This window comes from Lepidochelys kempii, chromosome 2 (genome assembly GCF_965140265.1).
Source record: "Lepidochelys kempii isolate rLepKem1 chromosome 2, rLepKem1.hap2, whole genome shotgun sequence".
NCBI lineage: Eukaryota > Metazoa > Chordata > Testudines > Cheloniidae > Lepidochelys > Lepidochelys kempii.
The window spans coordinates 34,536,348-34,555,072 of NC_133257.1; the positions used below are offsets into that span (position 1 = coordinate 34,536,348).

Consider the following 18,725-nt stretch of genomic DNA (forward strand, 5'->3'; position numbering starts at 1 on the left):
TAACGGAGAGGAGGATTAGGCCCTATGTTTACAAGGTAAGTCGATCAATCCTACAATCAACTGTTCATTGAAGTCAATGGGGTTACTCATGATAGTAGGCACTACATTTGGGAATGTTATGGTAGGATGGCATTGTATGGCTGTGACACATATCAGAAAGGATTAAGCATCCTGCAGGATAAATGACTCAAATTCAACCCTTAAAAACATATGGGTAGATAATGTTTGTGTTTTTGTATATTTACATATATATTAATAGAGATCACCAATGTAATCAAACAGTCCCTGTCTATGCTGTATTCTGTTAATTCAGAGATCAGAAGAACATCTTAACATTTAAACGAACTGTAAACATAGGATGTCGCTGTATTCATCTCTCTTTGAAATGTATAGCAAATCATCTGCGAATGGTGGAAAAACAGGCATATGTGTGAATAATTACTGGTGATGCTTAGGAAATGAGTGTCTATTGTTCGCCTAGGGACTCCGATCTGTCAAAGGCCTGAAACTGTATAAAAAATGGCTTGGGTCCTGATCCTGTCATCTCAGATCTGCTTGAGGTTTCATGGAAGGAAAGCCTAAGCCATAAGGACCAAGATCCCAGTTCTGACTGGACCATCCTGAAGATAAACATTGGACTATAACCCATGAACTATTACAGAAAGAACTTTTTGTAACTACAAAGCTCACCATCTCCGCTTTGTATCTGAAGCTCAAGAATTGAACTCATATCTGTATGTATTCTGATCTTTTAACCAATTTTTTCTCTCTTTTCTTTTTAAATAAATTTTAGTTTAGTAAATAAGAATTGGCTGTAAGTGTGTATTTGGGTAAGATCTGGAAAAGTCATTAACCTGGGAGGTAATGTCTCCAATCCTTTAGAACTGGTAAACTTTTTTAATATGAGGAATAAGATTTTCATTAATCCTCATCTTAATTGACTTGGGTGTCTGGGCGGAGGCCTGAGGGTGGGTTACTTTAAGGGAACTGTGTTGTTGACTTCTGAGTAACCAGTGAGGTATAAAAGAAGCTGTTTTGTGCTGACTTGGTGAATCTAAGTATTGGAATATCCACCAGTTTTGGGGATTGTCTGCCCCATTCTTTGCAGTTCACCCTAACTGAGTCATGTGACCCTCCCCAGCAATATGTTTCAGGTGCCCAGGGCAGCCAGCAGAGAGGTAAATCACTGTGGGGCAGGACTGGGGAAGACCCGGTGGGTGGCTCCTACCTTGCGCCAGGCTCATCTGCTAGTCCCAGCTGGGCTGGGCAGGACGAGACTTCCTCTTCCCCTGCACGGCACCAGAGACTGTGTGAAACCCACCCCCAGATTTCTCTCCCAGCTGCAGGAAGCTCTAAAAACTTCCCCCTTCCCGCTTTCTCCACCCATCACTCCTCAGCTGCAGTGGGAGGGATCCATGTACAGGGAGCTGCTCCTCCATCCGCCCAACCACCATTCAGCCAGACCCTCCTCATAGCCAGACCCTCCCACTGAGCCTCACCCCCCTATACTCAGAACCCCCCCATGAGCCTCACTCCCCCAACACCTGGACCACACTGACAAACCACCCACACCCGGATCTCCACCCCACCGAGCCCCACTCCCTGAGCATCTGGACCCCCCATTGAGTCTCGCACACCCAGACCCCCCTGCTGAGCTCTATCCCCGCCCCCCATCTCTCCCTGCTGAGCCCTAACTACCTTCACCTGGACCCCCCTGCAGAGTCCCATTATCTCTTATATGGCACTTTTCATCAGGAGATCTCAAAGCATTTTTATGAAGTAGATCAGTATCATATTCCTCATCTTACTGCTGGTGAAATTGAGAAACAGAGATGTGAAGTGATTTGCCTCTGACTACCCAGCCAGCCTGTGGCAGAACCAGAACACAAGTCTTATGAGTCCCAGTACAGCACAGGAAAAAAAAAGGAATAATTATGTTTATATATACAATATTTGAAATTATTTCTGTCTATATAGTAACAAATAACTAGTCAACAACTCTCCTGAAATTCTGTAATTTTTCTTGAATTACAGAAATGTTCTTTAACAAAATGACGCAGTTGGTGACAAATTTTTATAGGAACGTGGAGTAGAAGCAAGAACTAGAAGTAGACTGGCTGCAACAAAATGGTTTTATTCATAGATTTATAAGGTCAGAAGGGACCATTATGATCATATAATCTGATCTCCTGCATAACACAGGCCATGTAGTTTCACCAGGTGGTTCCTGAATGATGCCCATGAAGTCTGGACGCAGTAGAGCCTATCTTTTAGAAAGACATCCAATCAATCATGATTTAAAGACTTCAAGTGATGGAGAATCCACTGCAATCCTAGTTGTTCCAAAGGTTAATTACCCTGACTTGAAAATTTGCACCTTATTTCTAATCTGAATTTGTCTAGTTTCAGTTTACATCCATTGAATCCTGTTAGGCCTTTGTCTACTATATTAAAGAGCCCTCTACTTACAGAAACTTTCTTCCTTTGTAGGTACTTATAGCCTAATTCAGCAGACTCCCATAGGAGAATAATGAAAAATTAAACTTATTTGAAATCACAGCAAAAAGAACCCTTTGCAGTAATATGTTTCTCTGCTGCTTCTATCTTGCTGTTACAGACATAGCAGCTTTTTGTTCTGTGGCAATGAAAGAAACCAAACACACCTTTGTAAAAGGAATGAGAAAAAGCCTTCTTCAACTGATGCTGGAGAGAACATCTACCATCTCCATGTGCCAAACTTGGAAACCAGTGCAGGACATATTCCCATCATGAAAGATGACTCCTCAAAGCATTCTTGCCAGGGGGAAACTCTGCAACATTAGCCCTCTTATTCCACTCCTCTCCCTATATCCCATTGCAAACTCTTCCTCTTTTTTTCCTTCTCACAATATCTACCTTAATCTTTGTATGCATTCCTTCTGGAGGGAGGCTACTATCATTCACAACCCTTAAACAAAAAGATCACATGTAAAAAAAAAAAGCCAAATTGTTTTTAACTCTTGCTTGGTTTGGTTACCAGTATATTTTTATGTTTTCTGTACTCAGCAAAAACCTTGTAAACAAGATGTTAGGTTAATTTTTTGAATTGGTCATGTTTTTCTCTTCTGTTTGATAGGCTTAGAAATCTGTGTATTTTCTGTTTAAAAGACTAATCAAAATGGTTTTACACACGCCAGCCACGAGGTAATTACATACTGTAATGGTTTTGATGCTGTACAGTGTCAAACTGTAGAGGCTATTACATCCCACGGATCATCACAGGACCAAATTCAGCCCTCGAGGAAGCAGGCACAACACCAGTGAGATCAACAAGAGCTGTGCCTGCTTACATCAAAACTGAATTTGGCCTATACAAGTTCATTGCATCTTACTAGCTTCAAAGCTACTAGGACGATGTGTAACTTTTTCATCAGCTAATTCCTATATGATGTCCTGGTGGCTTCTGGTGCATGAAGAGATATTAACTTTAACACTCATTTTTGAATGTCTTAGCCAGTGTATAATCAATCTCATATGTTTCATTCAGTCAGAAATAATTTGTTCTCACAGATACCGTATATAGTGTACTCTTTAGAAAAGAAAAGAAAAGAAAAGAAAAGAAATATTAGGCTTTCAGAAGTGTGTATTTCAAAATTACTGCATACAGGACCCATTTTCTACCTCGGGCTTTCTTTGCCTGGAGCAGGATTCTCTGTGACTAGGTTTCAGAAAATTCTTGCCTATCAGGAGCTTGGCAATAATATAAGCAAACAAATGAACCACCAATCTCAGTATTGTTTAAATGAAAAGGGAAAAAAACATTATTTAAGATGTTGGTAGATCACAAAAGCTTTTAATTACATACTCAAGCAGTCACATATGTTCATACGCCATAAGAAAACACATTGCTAATGCAGCCTTGTCACCTTAAAACAACTCACACAGCAAATCATTCTTGCTCACATTTTTCTTGGCATCAAGAAAAGATGTGCATTTTATCTTATGCAAATTAAAAATGATAAGAGACAATCTCTCAGGCATACCAACTACAACTGGACTCATGGTGTGCTGCTGTTGCTAGATAGTTTGTCATTTGGCCAATTAGTATCTAAATTTACAAAAAGGCATCGTTCTGAAGTGCTGAATATTTTATGTCTGTAAAGTCTTTATATATGCAGATGTGCATACTAACGCACCAAAATCAACAATGACTGTGAAATGTTACAGTAATTCTATGCAGAAATCCAACTTTCTCATGCCCTAGCACAAAAAACAAGGCTCGGCAACAATCCTCTGTATTTCTACAGGATCCTAGAAAGGGAGATAGAAAGACAAGCTAAATATCTGATAAATAAAATGGTTTTATCCCAAAGTGCCATCAGGTTTTTGTTTCATTTCCGGGTCAGCTCATCAAGCAGTTCCTTATGGATCTCGACAATATGATGGTATTGCAGGCTATGCACACCCCATCCCTCTTTCGGGACAGGGCTGTGATACCACCGCTGTTACCGTGTCACCGACTGCCTTTCGGATGAAAGCGTCCAGAGTCACTTCCAGCAGCCCTTGCATTCAGGGCAGTGCGGCGTAGTGGCCAGAGTCAGTTACAGCAGCCCTTATGTTCAGGGCAGCGTGACCCAGTGGCCCGAGTTAATGCTGGCAGCAATGTCACAGCCCCTAGGCGCGGAGCAGTGAGGTCCAATGGCCAATACAAAGGTCAATACAACAGCCTTTGGGTACAGGGCAGTGCGACCCAATGACCAGAGTCAATATCGCAGCCCCTAGATGCGGAGCAGTGAGGCCCAACGGCCAGTATCCAGGGAGGCGGCCACCAGGGGGTGGCGGCAAGGCCTGGGCCCACCCGACTCCACTGGGCCTTGACCCAGGGCCCTGACAGTGGTGGAATGGTCAGCAGGGACTCCTGCCGAAACATGCTGACCTCTCTCGGGAGGAAGGTACCACTCGCGCACCCTCCCTGGGTCATTTCCTACCACATTTTCAGGTGTTGTAGTCCTTTGAGCATTGGAGTTCCTGGGCTCCTCAGCATGGGTAATTCCCTGCGGCGCCATCGGCTGCAACCCTGCAGTCTGGCTCTCAGGGTCTCCTGTTCCCGCAGGCAAAGGCTGTGATGACTCTTCAGCTAGAGCCTTTGCCCAAGGTCCTTCCCCTCCAGCGCTCAGCCCAGAATGAGCTGGGCTGCTCCCTTTTATACTGAGGCAGTAGTTGAAGCATGCCCAGCACAGTCTGAGGGGTGGGACTTCTGCCACACACAGTGTGGGGTTAACCCCATCTTGTCCAGTGTGGGGTATGTACACCCCATCACAGATGGGAAACCATGAAGTATGACAAAGCAAGAAACAAAGATCCAGCATCTCAGGAAAGGTTGCTTTGCAGCTTGGGGTGAATGAAGATGGCTGTAAGCTATCGTTGTGCTCCTGAATTCTGGTTTGGTGCTTAGGAGCAGTGTAATGCATCCCCAGGCTATGCTGAGCCTGGGGATGCATTACCCTAACAGCCCACAAGCAGTCATTCTGGAAACTGGAGGAAGGTCAGAGTGCAATGACACTTGGCCAGTCATCCCTTTCTTTTGCCACATCCCACAACATTGGGGGCTGTATGTGTTCACAAATTCTATCTTGTAAGGAATAAGATACGTTGGCATTATCTGAATGAATACGTCAGCCTGAGAGACACAGCATAAACCACACTCCAAACTGCTGCAATAACTCCCACTTCCTGCAGCTGTTTGAGGTACAATCCTTTTCAAAACTTGTATTTTTAGCCTTGTACATTTGTGTGTGGATGACACACCACTTTTGTTTTAAAACAGGCAAATAGACAAGAGACATTTTGCTAATTTTGCATGCGCTATTGTTAATCTGATAGCACAGCCACCACAACTCCCATTTCAAAAACAGAAATGATTACCCAGATAGAAGAAATAGCTTTCTCTTGTGCTTCTAATAAGTCTTCTATGAACAGTGCAGACAAGAATTTTGAAATAATCCATCTGTTAAAATGGGACATATAATGAACAAGTAAAAAGGCCTCCAAATATCCTATGTTTAAAGATACCACCAATTTTTCACACCAGTTTATTTACGGTCTCTAACTGTACCAGTTATCAAGGCATCTGGGTGCCGCACATTTGATTTCAAAATAAATCAAATATGAGTTACCAAAATGGGTGGTTCTGTATGATCATATTTTCCTTTGGGTGGTTAATAAATTAACTGCTTTTATATTTAGCTGAGCCTTACACCGTACCTGGAAGATTGTGAAATTTAGGCTCTTATGACATGTCAGGGAAAGCAATTTCCAGTAATGAGAGCTCTTAGTTGAGAACAGCCCTCTGCCAGTCCTGAACAATTCACTTCCAGGAGCTGACAGCACCAGTGCGCCATTGGCTTGGCCTATCTTTATTTTATAGATTAGAGACATGTCTACAATGAAAGCTGAGTGTGTGATTCCCAGTTCAAGGAGACATTCTCACACGAGGTCTCACTGAGCTAGTGCTCCAAAAATAGAACGTAGCCACAGGACAGGCTGGCCACCCTGAGTACATGGCCATCAGAGTCCGGTCAATCACTCTGTGATTGTGTAAATCACCAGACAGGAGAGTGACATTAACTAGTGTGAAATGCTAATCTCCAACAGAAGCTGTTATGTCCAGACCAACAGAAAAGGTCCATTGACTCTAGCTGAACTATTGTGAGATGTTAATGAGAACAAAAGGCAGTTGTTCTGCCCACCCCTCTATGAAGATGCATCATGCAAGTGGATTCCTCCTGTCAGCTGAGTTAGCATCTCAGCTCAGAGGAAGGGGATAAAAACCCCTAACAAGAAGGAACTGGATCTCTGTGGTGCTTGAACTCTGGGAGACAAGGTTTGCTAGCCATAAGCTAGAGACCCCAGCTGCTTAGCCTGGATTAGCCCCAAAGGACATATAGAGATTGCTTATTATAGAAGCTTCTATGACCTTTTGAAACATAAGACTGTAACTCATTTATGTGTGTATGTTTACCTGATTTAACCTTGTAAATAGTTATCTTGTTTCCTTTTCTATAAAATGAATCTTTAGAATAGTTTATTATAGAATTGGCTACAAGCACTGTCTTTGGTGAGAGCTCTAAGGTGCAATTGACCTGGGGTAAGTAATCGGTCCTTTCGGACTGGTGGTAACCTGAATATTGCTGTGATTCTTGGTGTAAGGGACCATCTGTCACAAAGGTATGCTCACTTTGCGCGGCAAATTAGATCAGCATACCCAAGGGGACTGTCTGTGACTACATGTTAAGGCTGTTATAGTGCCTGAAGAGTTTACACTTGATAATTGGTTGGTGAAATTTAAGAATAGGATTCACAACCAAACTGGGATTTGTACCCTGACTCTTAACAGGCTGACCTGAGGCTGGTACTCATGTTCTTGAGTCATTGCAGGTGGCATTATGCTAATATTCAAAGGAAAATAAATAAATAAATAACAGTATCACTTATTTCCTTGGAAGAGAGTCCCCTCATTTTTTATAGGAGGCAAGAAATCAATATTGCTGTGCATGTATTAGCAACAACCACCATAGATGGTTGGTGAAAATATTCTTTGGAAGTGGAAGCGGGCTTGAGCAAGGGCATAGCCATGGGTGGGCTCTGGCCCACCAGTTTACATCCACCCAAATCTGAGCACCAGGCCCAGTGCTTAAAGTGAGGAAGGTTGCAGTCCCCAATTTTTTTTTTTTTTAAGGTTGAGCTGGGTCACTGAGAGGTGCAGTCTTTTAATAAAGCTGCTGCTGCCTCATACTACTGCACTCAGCTCTGCCTCCCAATCAACACAGGTCTGCAACTCCACCCCATGTCACACGCAGTTCCAGTTACTGCCTCCCCATTGGCTGTTTGTTTAGGAGCTGAGAACCAAACATCCAATGGAGAGGCAGTAACTGGAGCTGGGTGTGAGGGTGGGTGGAGTCAGAGCCTGTGTTGATGAGGCACAGGACTGGGAACAGAACTGGCTAGCAATACCACTCATTGCCCCAACCACCTCTCCTTCACACACATGACCTGATTCTGGTTACTGCCTTTCCATTGGCTCCCAACTCTCCCAGCCAATCTGAATTGTGCCCAGAACCCTCTCACCCTCCTGCCATGGGCAGGCTGGAGTGCACCTCTGCCCACGGGGAGGCAGTAACCAGAACTGGGTGCAGGTGGCAAAATGGTGGAGCCCCTTCCCTGCCGGCATGATGTCCACTCCAGGCCAAATTTGAGAGCCATTGTGACCTGGCACACTAGGTCCTGCTGCTCCCATGTTGCAGGGAGCCTGGAACTGTGAGAAGGATCCCATGAGCCAAGTCAGACATCCATACAGTTAAAAACATACCAACAAAAATCAAAACTAAGATGTTCTGAAAGAGGACATGTTCAGATGAAAGGATATGAATGAATGCCATTCCCCCATCTGATATAAAACATTTCAATTCCCAGCTGATTTCTACATACATTGAATATAAAGCATATCTCTAATGGATCTCAGCAATCTGGGACAAAAGAAGGGAAGTGTCTTCTCCTGCCAGTGGTTCTAACTTTTACATTCTAAAACAAATGGAGAAAAACAAAGCTATGTAAACAGAGGTGGGCTCACCTTAACTAATTCTGTGATCTGAATAGCTAATAAAAATCCCCATGAAAAGTGAAGCAGTACCGAGAATTTTCTACAGCTACTGTTGCTATGGAAACCACTTTCCTTATTACCCATGTGTTGCACACATCTCTTTCACTTTACTTATCACTCACATAGGTAATGAAGTGCCTGGAAAACAGAGCGTCCTCCCCCCCTCCCCTCCCCTTCCCCAAAATTCTCTGAAACTGCACTCAAAAGAAAACAGTTTGAATGGCACTATACAACTCATCTAGTAATACGTGAGAATAATAAACAGTTAGTGTGCATGTTAGATAAGTTAATTCACAGACAAAATGTGTGAAAACTTAAAGAACAAAAGACTTTGTCAATCTTCTAAAAGTGGAATAGCACATATCTTCAACTTCCAAATGATGAGGAGAATCTTTCGGAGGCACCCTTGGAGAGAAGAGAATAGTTCTGCCACACAAATCCTCAGCAATAAACATAGCAACTTATTTTTATTTTATCTTTATATCCAAATCCCTTTAAGAATATCCAGAAATAAAGAATCTACAATAGGGAGAACTTACTGAGGTGCCAGCAAAGAACCTGCAACAGGGAGAATTTCATGAAACGCTGGCTAACATTTGAAATTTACATATTTTCCAGAAAGCACCCAAGATCGCTTCTCATTCATTAGTGGTTGATAGCAACCAGGGGACATGGATTCCACTAGGTTCTGAATTTGATTTCCTATGCCACTAGACCTGCAGCAACAGGAATGTTTTTCAGTATTGAAACACTGATATGTTGGGTCCTGTGGTCCTTTAAAGTTTGACTGGGAAATAGTAAAAGGTCCCACACTTATAACCTAAGGATCTCACACAGCGGCACTTAGACATTGCTGATCTTGTTCAGGGATGACAAAAGTTAGCATGAGAATTCTGAATAACATGTAAGTATAAAAAGCACACAGCACTAATATGCTATATCTTAATTGGGGATCGGTCCTGCTTTGAGCAGGGGGTTGGACTAGATGACTTCCTGAGGTCCCTTCCAACCCTGATATTCTATGATTCTATGAATGTGGTTGCCCTAGCTTTAGTTTTGATAACATTTCGGTACCTCCAGGCATAGGATTACAGCATGTATTGATTTCCTTACAATAAGGAAATGACAAATTTAACTTATCTGCTCTGTTTAAAAACAAAACTAATTTTCAAAGCAGACAATCCTATAGGAAAGTAAACAGAAGCAATACTTGGACTGATTCAGCTATAACTGACATGGATTTCATCATCTATTTCAGATACTTATATATCAGTATAACTCCCTCCTATTTCAATGGAGTTATTCCAGATTTACAAGAGTATAAAGTGTAATCAATATTAGTTCTGTCGGTAAAAGCAGATCAAATCTGTGAGTGAATGCTCAGTATGTTCCCAATTATATTTAGCTCACCCTTGATTAATAATGACATGAGCTGGCCCATACAAATTACCCACTTTTTATAAAATGTTATCTCAGTGTGGTCCACAAAATCTTTTCTGTTAAAGTGTCTTCTTCATTATTAATGATAATGGTGATAATAAATCAAGATGTTACTTACATTTATGGTCCCATTAGATTCTCTGAAAGATGCATTTCATTATCCCAGCACAGATGTTCTGAATGAACCTGCTAAAATTCAAATGACTGCCTGGTGAAATGTTATTTTTGTCATAATTTGTATTTACCATATGAAATTTCCTTTGGGCAGGCTACAGGAAATAGTTTCTTGCAGTGATGTATTTCTGCTGTGGTGGCTAATTGTGTGCTACATTTTGAAACATAATTCATTTAATCTGTATTTATTTATAGCTGGTTGGCCCAATTACTCCATTACTCTCCTATATTGCTTTTACACTGGTGTAACTCCATTGTTTTCAATGGATAGTAAAGCCATACTCTGGATTTGCACCCATGTAAATAGTGATAGTGATGAGGCTCATCTTAAAGGAAATTAATTCAAAATATTTATTTTAACATAACAAAACAACAACAACATTTTTTTCCATTTACTTGAGAGGAACAGGGGCTGGAAAAGAAACATGTTTTTCTTTCCTTTTTTGGCAAATGGGATATAAAGTAAATTTGAAAAATGAGCCAGAGCTTTATGATTATAGGAGCTTAGCCTCCTACGTTTCCTGAAATTGCTTTTTGGATAAGATTAAGAAAGAAAGGACAGAGCATTGGAAATAAAGTTTGTGTGTTTGTGTGTGTGTGTGCTTGTCTGTATTAGAAAAGGTGTACTGGCAAACCCTCCTAGTGGAGATGCAGTTTATACTGGCAAAACAGGGCTTTACACTAGTTCTCTGATCAAAATAAGCTATATTGGCAAAACACTTTTTTGCCAGTATAACTGCATTCATACTATGGCTTTCGCCAGTATAAAAATGCAACAACAACAAAAAAACCAACACCCATAAGTGACATTACTAGAACAGCAAAAGTTTCTAGGATAAACCATGCCTCAATTTACGTTGCCAGATTCCTAAATCATACATTTGTATTTTATTTATCATTTTATTCTGTAATTTCTATTTCATCAGTGTCAATGCTGCCCTCTTTTTATGTTAATAACAGGTAGCAACAGCCATCACAATAGAAGAAAACAAAGCCTTTTACACCATAAAAAAAAAATCTAACAAATATAGCAAACACGCTGTTACACAACTCTAACACACAGCACCACTGTACATGTCACGTTACTCTCCATGGCCTAGACGAGGAACCTAAACTTAGGCACTATTTTTCAAAAGTGATGAGCCCCCAGCTCCTGCCTTTGACCTCAAGTAGAGCTGTTCACTGCTAAGCACTTTTGCAAGTCAGGCCCCTTAGTTTGGTGCTTAAATATGGAATTAGAAGCCTAATTTAAGTTCCTACTTTTTGAGAATCTTGGCTGATGTTTCTAGAACTCTCCAGAGACCTGACGCAGCTTTGTTTCTTTATGCAGGTCCCACGCAGCTTCTTCACACAATCTGACTACTAAAGGTACAAGAGCCTTTTTTTTGTCTACAGAGTCTGCCACACAGAACAGCTCACCCCACCTCACTGAAGCTTCATCTTGTTTGTCATCTCATCTGAAAACATTGCTTTTCTCTCTTGCCCTTCATTTCTCTCTCTCTCTCTGCTATTTTTCCTCTAGACTCTGTATTCATTAAGCCTGGAAAGCATTATGAAATACAGTTTGTAGGAAAGATGAAACACAAAATAAATCTGTCTTGCGTTGTACTGAAAGTGATGAAGCCTCTAAAGTGGCATCAGTGCTGATGAAATAGTGAATTCTAAAAATTCTTCAAATTAAAGGGATGTGTTCTCCACAACTCATATGCTTAACTTTTTCAGTTCTGCTCAGCACACATCAGGGGAGAGACTATATACCCCTTATTATCAAGATTTTTTAAAGTTCAGATTTAAAAACACAACCGGTTAGACAACTCATGTTTGTACACAGTATCTGGGAGCACAACATGCACAGTAGCAGTGACTTCCCATGCAAAGCAGGTGTATGCAAAAGTGCACACATATAAGCAGTTGTGTATGTGAAGTAGCATTAGCTTTATAGTGACATTAAATTAGGAAGATAATGCAAATACCAAAGAGGACAGGGAAATAAAACAAGTTGCCAACAGCTGAGAACTTAACAACATGGGCAGGAAATAAAAACTTGACATTCATGATGGAAGAAACAAAAGTTAAAACATCCAAGGAAAATGTTCCTCGATATGGGAGGAACAAACTGCCCTAACAGCAGAAAAGAACTCTATTTCTCCAACAGTCATGCAAATCTGATTGAACAAATGGCACAAATTGAAAAGGCCCACAAGCACGGGCAAATGTTTGAGAGCACTATTTCAGCACTATATGACAGCACTTTCCCCTCAACGGCCCCATTTCTCTCACTCTTCTTGTCTTTTGTTTCGGTTAGTAAAGAGTTGTCAGGATGTGCTGAGAGTCTTCAGACCCTGTTCAGATATTATAGCTGTCATACTTCATCCCAAGCTCAGGCAAATCTGTCAGTTTTCCTTTTGCACTCTAGTAAAATGTGAAGTGATTAGATAGAGATCTATTACTGATGACTGGGAGGCCCATTTTAAATTAGTAAGATTTGTGCTTTGTCTGAATATTGAGGGTGATGTTAGTTAAGTTTAGATTATGTGGAATGTTCAGAACAGCCACTGTGTAACCCGGACATAACACAGTGTGGCTCCTTTGTAGGCGATGACTCTTGTACAGTGGTTTATGAATCTGCTACTGCCTCTGATCTAACGGTCTTGTTGCTTTAGCTTGAGCAGTAGAGGTTTATGATCCTTAGGTGTTCATGTAGTCCTACTGCTTATTCCTCACTTGTAGTCATGAGCCCATATCACAATTAATTCCCTTGGGAAGGACTGTAATGTGACAGCTGAAGTAAGCAGTTAATAATTGATATTGTACTATGACATAATTCTATGTTTGTTAATAAAAAAAAGAGCCAAGAATAACACAAAACAAATGGTTACATGAGACACCGAGAAACTTTTAAAATGAATGTTTTTAAAAGTTTTTCACAAGATGTTAGTGTCTCTTTACATAAGTGGTTTTTCATAAAACAATACGAACAAGAGATGTTACCAAATGCTTTGCGTTTTGATGGTACTGTTAGTGTTACTCTCTGTCATCTGTCACACTCTCTTAAGGAATTGAAGGGTCAGAGTAAGGCATTTTTGTACCTCCTTTGGCAAACAATTATGTTTTCCCTGTATATTGCCTTCGGAACTGGATGGTGTTTCATAACACTGAGTTACTGTGCTCCCTCTGTTGGCTTTGTGACTACGGAACACAACCAAAACATGTCTCCAATCCTACAGCCATCCTTATGCAGTGGCTTTCAGGAGTTTGGCCTACACTAGAAACTGAAGGATTTGGCTCTATGTTCTATATAAACAGTGATAACTTTGTTTCCTTTTTAAAAAAATTTAGCATCAAAGTGATCTTTTTAGTTAGACAGAATACAGAGCAATTCCCAGAGCAATCATTTTAACAAGTTTAAATTTGGGACCTAAAATATATAACAATGTCAACTTTAATTCTTACTCTGAACTTACCAGCATGAACTTGTTTGAGTAACCTGTTAATCATCAGATAAATATTGACATTTAACCATTGGTTTAAGATTAACATAGTGCAATAAAAAAACAACAGAAAGAAGTAAATCTGGCTGAGAGAATTAGAGACACTCAGACACTGTTGTAATGCACTTTCTTAATCTATTTATCATGGTAATAATTAGCCTGTGTTGCTCTATCTCAGGCACTGATTGCTGCTGGCAGAGAACGCTGTGCAAACAAGGTCAAAACAAGGTAAAATTTCTGTGTAAATCTGTTGCTGACCCAATTAAATTAATGTGCTAGTTTTTAGTTACTTTATATCCACCTGTAAACACAACAGAACTGAAATTTGAGAGTGTCTATACTGCAATTAGACATCCACAGCTGGCCCATGCCAGCTGACTCAGGCTCTGGCTAAGAGGCTGTTTAATTGCAGTGTACATGTTTGGGCTCAGGCTGTAGCCTGAGCTCTCGGACCCTGTGAGTTGGGAGGGTCCCAGAGCTCTGGCTGTAGGCAAAGCTGGAACATCCACGCCACAATTAAACAGCTCCTTAGTCCAAGCCCCGTGAGCCTTAGTCAGCTGGCCTGGGCCAGCCACATGTGTCTAGTGCAGCGTAGACATACCCTGATATTTTTCTATCTATGACACTCTGTCCACTCCTGCTGTGGCATTAAATTCATCTTCAGGAAGTCACGAACAACTGTCAGAATTAACTCCAATTATAGTGATCTAGAAAATCTTTCTAGACAAATACGTCAAAACAAAAAAAGCCCCCAAATAATAACAGACATTCTGAATGAACAGGAACTTGTAGGCTAGACTCAAAGTAAACTGAAGTTGATGGGAGTTGGGTCCACAATGCAGCTTTGAGTTAGCTTCTGCAGCTCACAATTACTCGTAAAACTTGCATGCTATTAGACAGCTTGCTTAATTCTAATCCTTCGCTGATTTATGTGAAGGGTTTTCCAGAACAGAATGATTTTCTGGTAATACACCATTAACCCTTTTTACTGAAATGGACTACCTTGGTTGTATGTGGATTTACCTTGTTTCTTTTTCATTTCTAGTAAAGTAATTTTGGTTAGCTCTTGCAGAGTTACAGAAAGCTACAGTAATGGGCATGTGTTTAAGATGGAAGAAAGAGTTTAGACTTACTTAAGATTTTGTTTAAGATGCTGGACAAGTTACAATAAAATATATATGATTTATAGCTCTCTTTTCTTCTTTCAGATTTGCACTGCTCCTAGTTTCCACTAAGCAGTGAAAAAATCCTTCCTTGGACTTCCCTGCTTTGGAAAGCCTTCTCTTCTCTATTTTTATAAGTAGATCCAAGTCTGTGAAACGCAGGCTCTTATCTTTACCTCAACAATTCTTCAAGTCTAGAGGTCATATACCTTCCGACTTTTCTTAGTTACTGCCTAGTTTCTTCAAATATGAATAACATGTAAGTTTTCAGAGAAAATTAACTATACAGAAAGTTTGGAATGGTATTATCATGCCATTTTTGAGCTAGGAGGAAACCAAGGAAGGTTAGACAAAAGTAAAAAAATTCAAATTAGGGTAATTGTTTGTGATGATCTATAACTAAGGCTAAGATTTTGTCATGGTTATTTTTAGTAAAAGTCATGGACAGGTCATGGGCAATAAACAAAACTTCACGGAAGCTGTGACTTGTCTGTGACTTTTGCTGCTGCAGCTCCATGGTTTTCCCTGCCACCGTGGTGGTTGGGAGCTGTGGGGTTCCCCCTCTGCCCAGGGTAGCTGGAAGCTGCAGGGGGGTGGGAGGAGCTGCAAAGAGAAAACAAGACACCCCCACCCACTTGCCCAAGGCTGTTGTCCATCCCTGGAACCCTGAGGAGGGCCCCCTCAGGATTCTGTCAACTGTCACTGGGACCTGCCAGGGCCCCGCTGGCTGCCAGCTCAAGTCCCGCAGTCCCAGGAGCTGAAGCAAAGAATGTTATGGAGGTCTCTGGAAGTCACAGAAGCTAGCTGCAACCTTAAGTATGGAGAAGTGGTAGCTTCTCCATAATAAAAGTTGCCCTTTAAGCTGCTCCAGATGTACTGTGCTACTTTTGATCACCTGCAGTCTCATCATGTAACCTTATTTCAATGCATTATTCAGTACCTCCATATGTACTACAAATTCAGCAGGATGTTCTTTCAGATTTCCATGGCTGTGTGTCTGCTGGATGAAATTAACATTTCTCTTCAGAATTCGAGCAAATATATTAAGTATAAGAAAACCTCACTCACTCCCACCCAGTAGAACCTCCCTAACGGATGGGAGACCTACTGCAAATTAGTGACATTTTTTTTGCTATAACTAGTGTTGACATCTCATTCCCTGCTGGCCAGTCAGGCAAGACCATGTCACTCACTCACTCTAGCCTTGGCAAACAACTACTTGCATTTCTGTTACTACTACTGAGAGGAAACTGTGCCAGACAGTAGTTCTCTGCTCTGCTGGAGTCATGGGGGGGGGGGGGCGGGGTGTGTGAAATGGAACAAACCACCAGTTTCAGAAGAGGCTGCTAGATTCAAGCAGTGAAGAGAGGACTGCACTAGATTAGATTTCTGAGCTACTGTCTTCACCAGCTGCACTGTCCTTCAGCCACACTGCTGTGAGTGAGATGCCATCCCCACTGTCAGCTCTGTCCCTGGCTGCTCCTCTGTGACTGTGTTGCGCCTTTTCTGGCTGTTTTGGCGAGCATCAGCTTTTCATCAGAATGTTTATGCACTGAGTTTCTCAGAACTCTCCCTCCTGGAACCCAATCCTGTTCCCATTAAAGTCATTGACAAGATGCCTGTTGGTTTATTATTTATTTATTTGCATTATATTAGCATCTAAGAGCCCTGATCAGGAATCAGTACCTCACTGTGCTAGGCACTGTGTGCTCTACAACATAACTGAAGCACAAATATAGGACATTAACTGTATGTGCCACTGTGGCTTGTTGCTTATGTAAGAGCTCATAGGTGGAAGTCAGAAATCACAATATTTCTGAAGTTTCTTTAAATTCTGTACATGTAAGAGGGCTTTACATTAAAGCAACCATTTTTTATTAACTATAATAATAGAATCAAAGGACTGGAAGGGACCGCAAGGTATCATCTAGTCCATTCCCCTGCATTCATGGCAGGACTAAGTATTATCTAGACCATTCCTGACAGGTGTTTGTCTAACTTGCTCTTAAAAATCTCCAATGATGGAGATTCCACAACCTCCCTAGGCAATTCATTCCAGTGCGGAAACACAGCAGTTCCGTGCCTTGCTCTCTACTCTCCAGCCCACAGAAGTCGCTGTGTGAACTCCATGCAGTTAAGGCTCTGCAGTTTGGGTGAAATCCTCCCCAGCCTTCTACACAAGGATGAATTTTTCTTGTTTGAGGACAAGTGTGTGGTGAATTTGTCCATGGAGAGGAGGCAGGGCAGTTGAGGGAGCCGAGCAGGAAAGCAGCCTATATCTACTTCATGCTCCTTTTGGAACTGGACAGAGTGCCGATTGGTAATTCCATCTGGGATCCACATAAGTTCTGGAAGCACAGACTCGCTTCCATGACTTCCACCTCCTCAAAAAGGCTGATGGTGAAGAGATGACAGTTCCTATGCCATCATCATATCCTGACCCCAGGTTGGGAGTGGAGGGTTTCCTTACTCACTAACTATCATGTACTTAACTTGCATACACAACACTTTACTCAGATTTCACCTAAAGTACTTCAGACCACTACAAGTCTTTAGGAGATAAATGCTGCAATATGAGGTGATGCTGAAGTCGAACAGCTTAACCTGAAAGAATGGAGTGTGGGTGTTGAGCTGAAGAGCGAGGTTTTGAAATAGTAAAAACAGAAATAAATGATGAAGGAAAGGATGCTTGGAAACAACACTAGACACATTTTTTAAAAAGTCAGAAGTCAAATTTACCCTTGGTAGTTTATACTGCCTGCAAACTATAATTACGGAGTCTCCTGTTTGACATTATTTTTAAAACTTGAGTCTTAGGCCTAGTCACAGTGAAACAAAAACAAATAAAATTAATAAAAACAAGTGGAATGCTTCTGCCACTTGAAAAGTGACATTAACACCACTGAATTTCTCTGCAAAAGAAAACTCTTTAATGTTAGCAACAGACTATAGCCCCCAGTGAGCAATAAGGAAGTCAGCAACTCTGTTCCATCCAGCTAAAGAACACCTGATTGACTGACCAGCAATGTGGGGATGCCTTCCACATACTAATTGAAACATTTGAACTGAATGATGGCTTTAAGCTCACCAATGGTACAGTATCTCCTCAGCTCACTCCTCCGTGGATTGCGCCTTTGCGAATTTGTGGTGTTGTTCTGCTCCTCTTCAGAAGTAGCTGTGTTAGTGACAGGTATCAATTTACTGGCTTGTGGGGCCTCTTGTGCTTCTGCTGCCAGAGGGTTGTATCCTGGTGCAGTAACATCTACAGACTGGGACTTTTTCTTTAACCTATAGGCAAAGAAAACGTGCTATTAATACTTGTTTTATAGCTACAATATTGAACTGCTTTTACTTTACAAAGAATAGTGATGCAATAAATCAACAATGTATTTATATTACAGTAGTGCCGAGAGGCCCCAACTGTGATCAGACTTTCTTTGTGGTAAATAAGTAGTGAGAGATTGTAAACTCTTTGGGGAAGGAATGATCTAAACAGACCAGTCAGATAAGAGATGGGAGGAAGGAAGTATTATTGCCAGAAATGGGGGAACGGAGGCACAGAGAAATTAACTAATTTGTTCACGGTTGCACAGGAAATCAAAGAAATGTAGGACTGAGAAGGATCTCAATAGGTCATCTAGTCCAGTCCTCTGCACTGAAGCAGAATTAAGTATTTATCTAGACTACCCCTAACAGGTGTTTGTCTAACCTGTTCTTAAAAACTTCCAATGACAGATTTCACAATTTTCTTAGGTAATTTGTTCCAGTGCTTAACTACCCTTACAGTTGGAAGTTTTTCCTAATCTCCGGGGATCCTAG

General features: G+C 41.2%; 1 protein-coding gene across 4 annotated transcripts in view; it reads right to left on the reverse strand.

Moving 5' to 3' along the window:
• OXR1 (oxidation resistance 1) overlaps positions 1–18,725 on the reverse strand; it is a 471,185-nt gene that overhangs the window by 230,832 nt on the left and 221,628 nt on the right. For all 4 annotated transcript variants that reach the window (XM_073330327.1, XM_073330325.1, XM_073330328.1 and 1 more), the window contains exon 3: positions 17,995–18,194. In XM_073330327.1, coding sequence (XP_073186428.1) covers positions 17,995–18,194 — 200 coding nt within the window. The remainder of the gene's footprint in view (positions 1–17,994; positions 18,195–18,725) is intronic.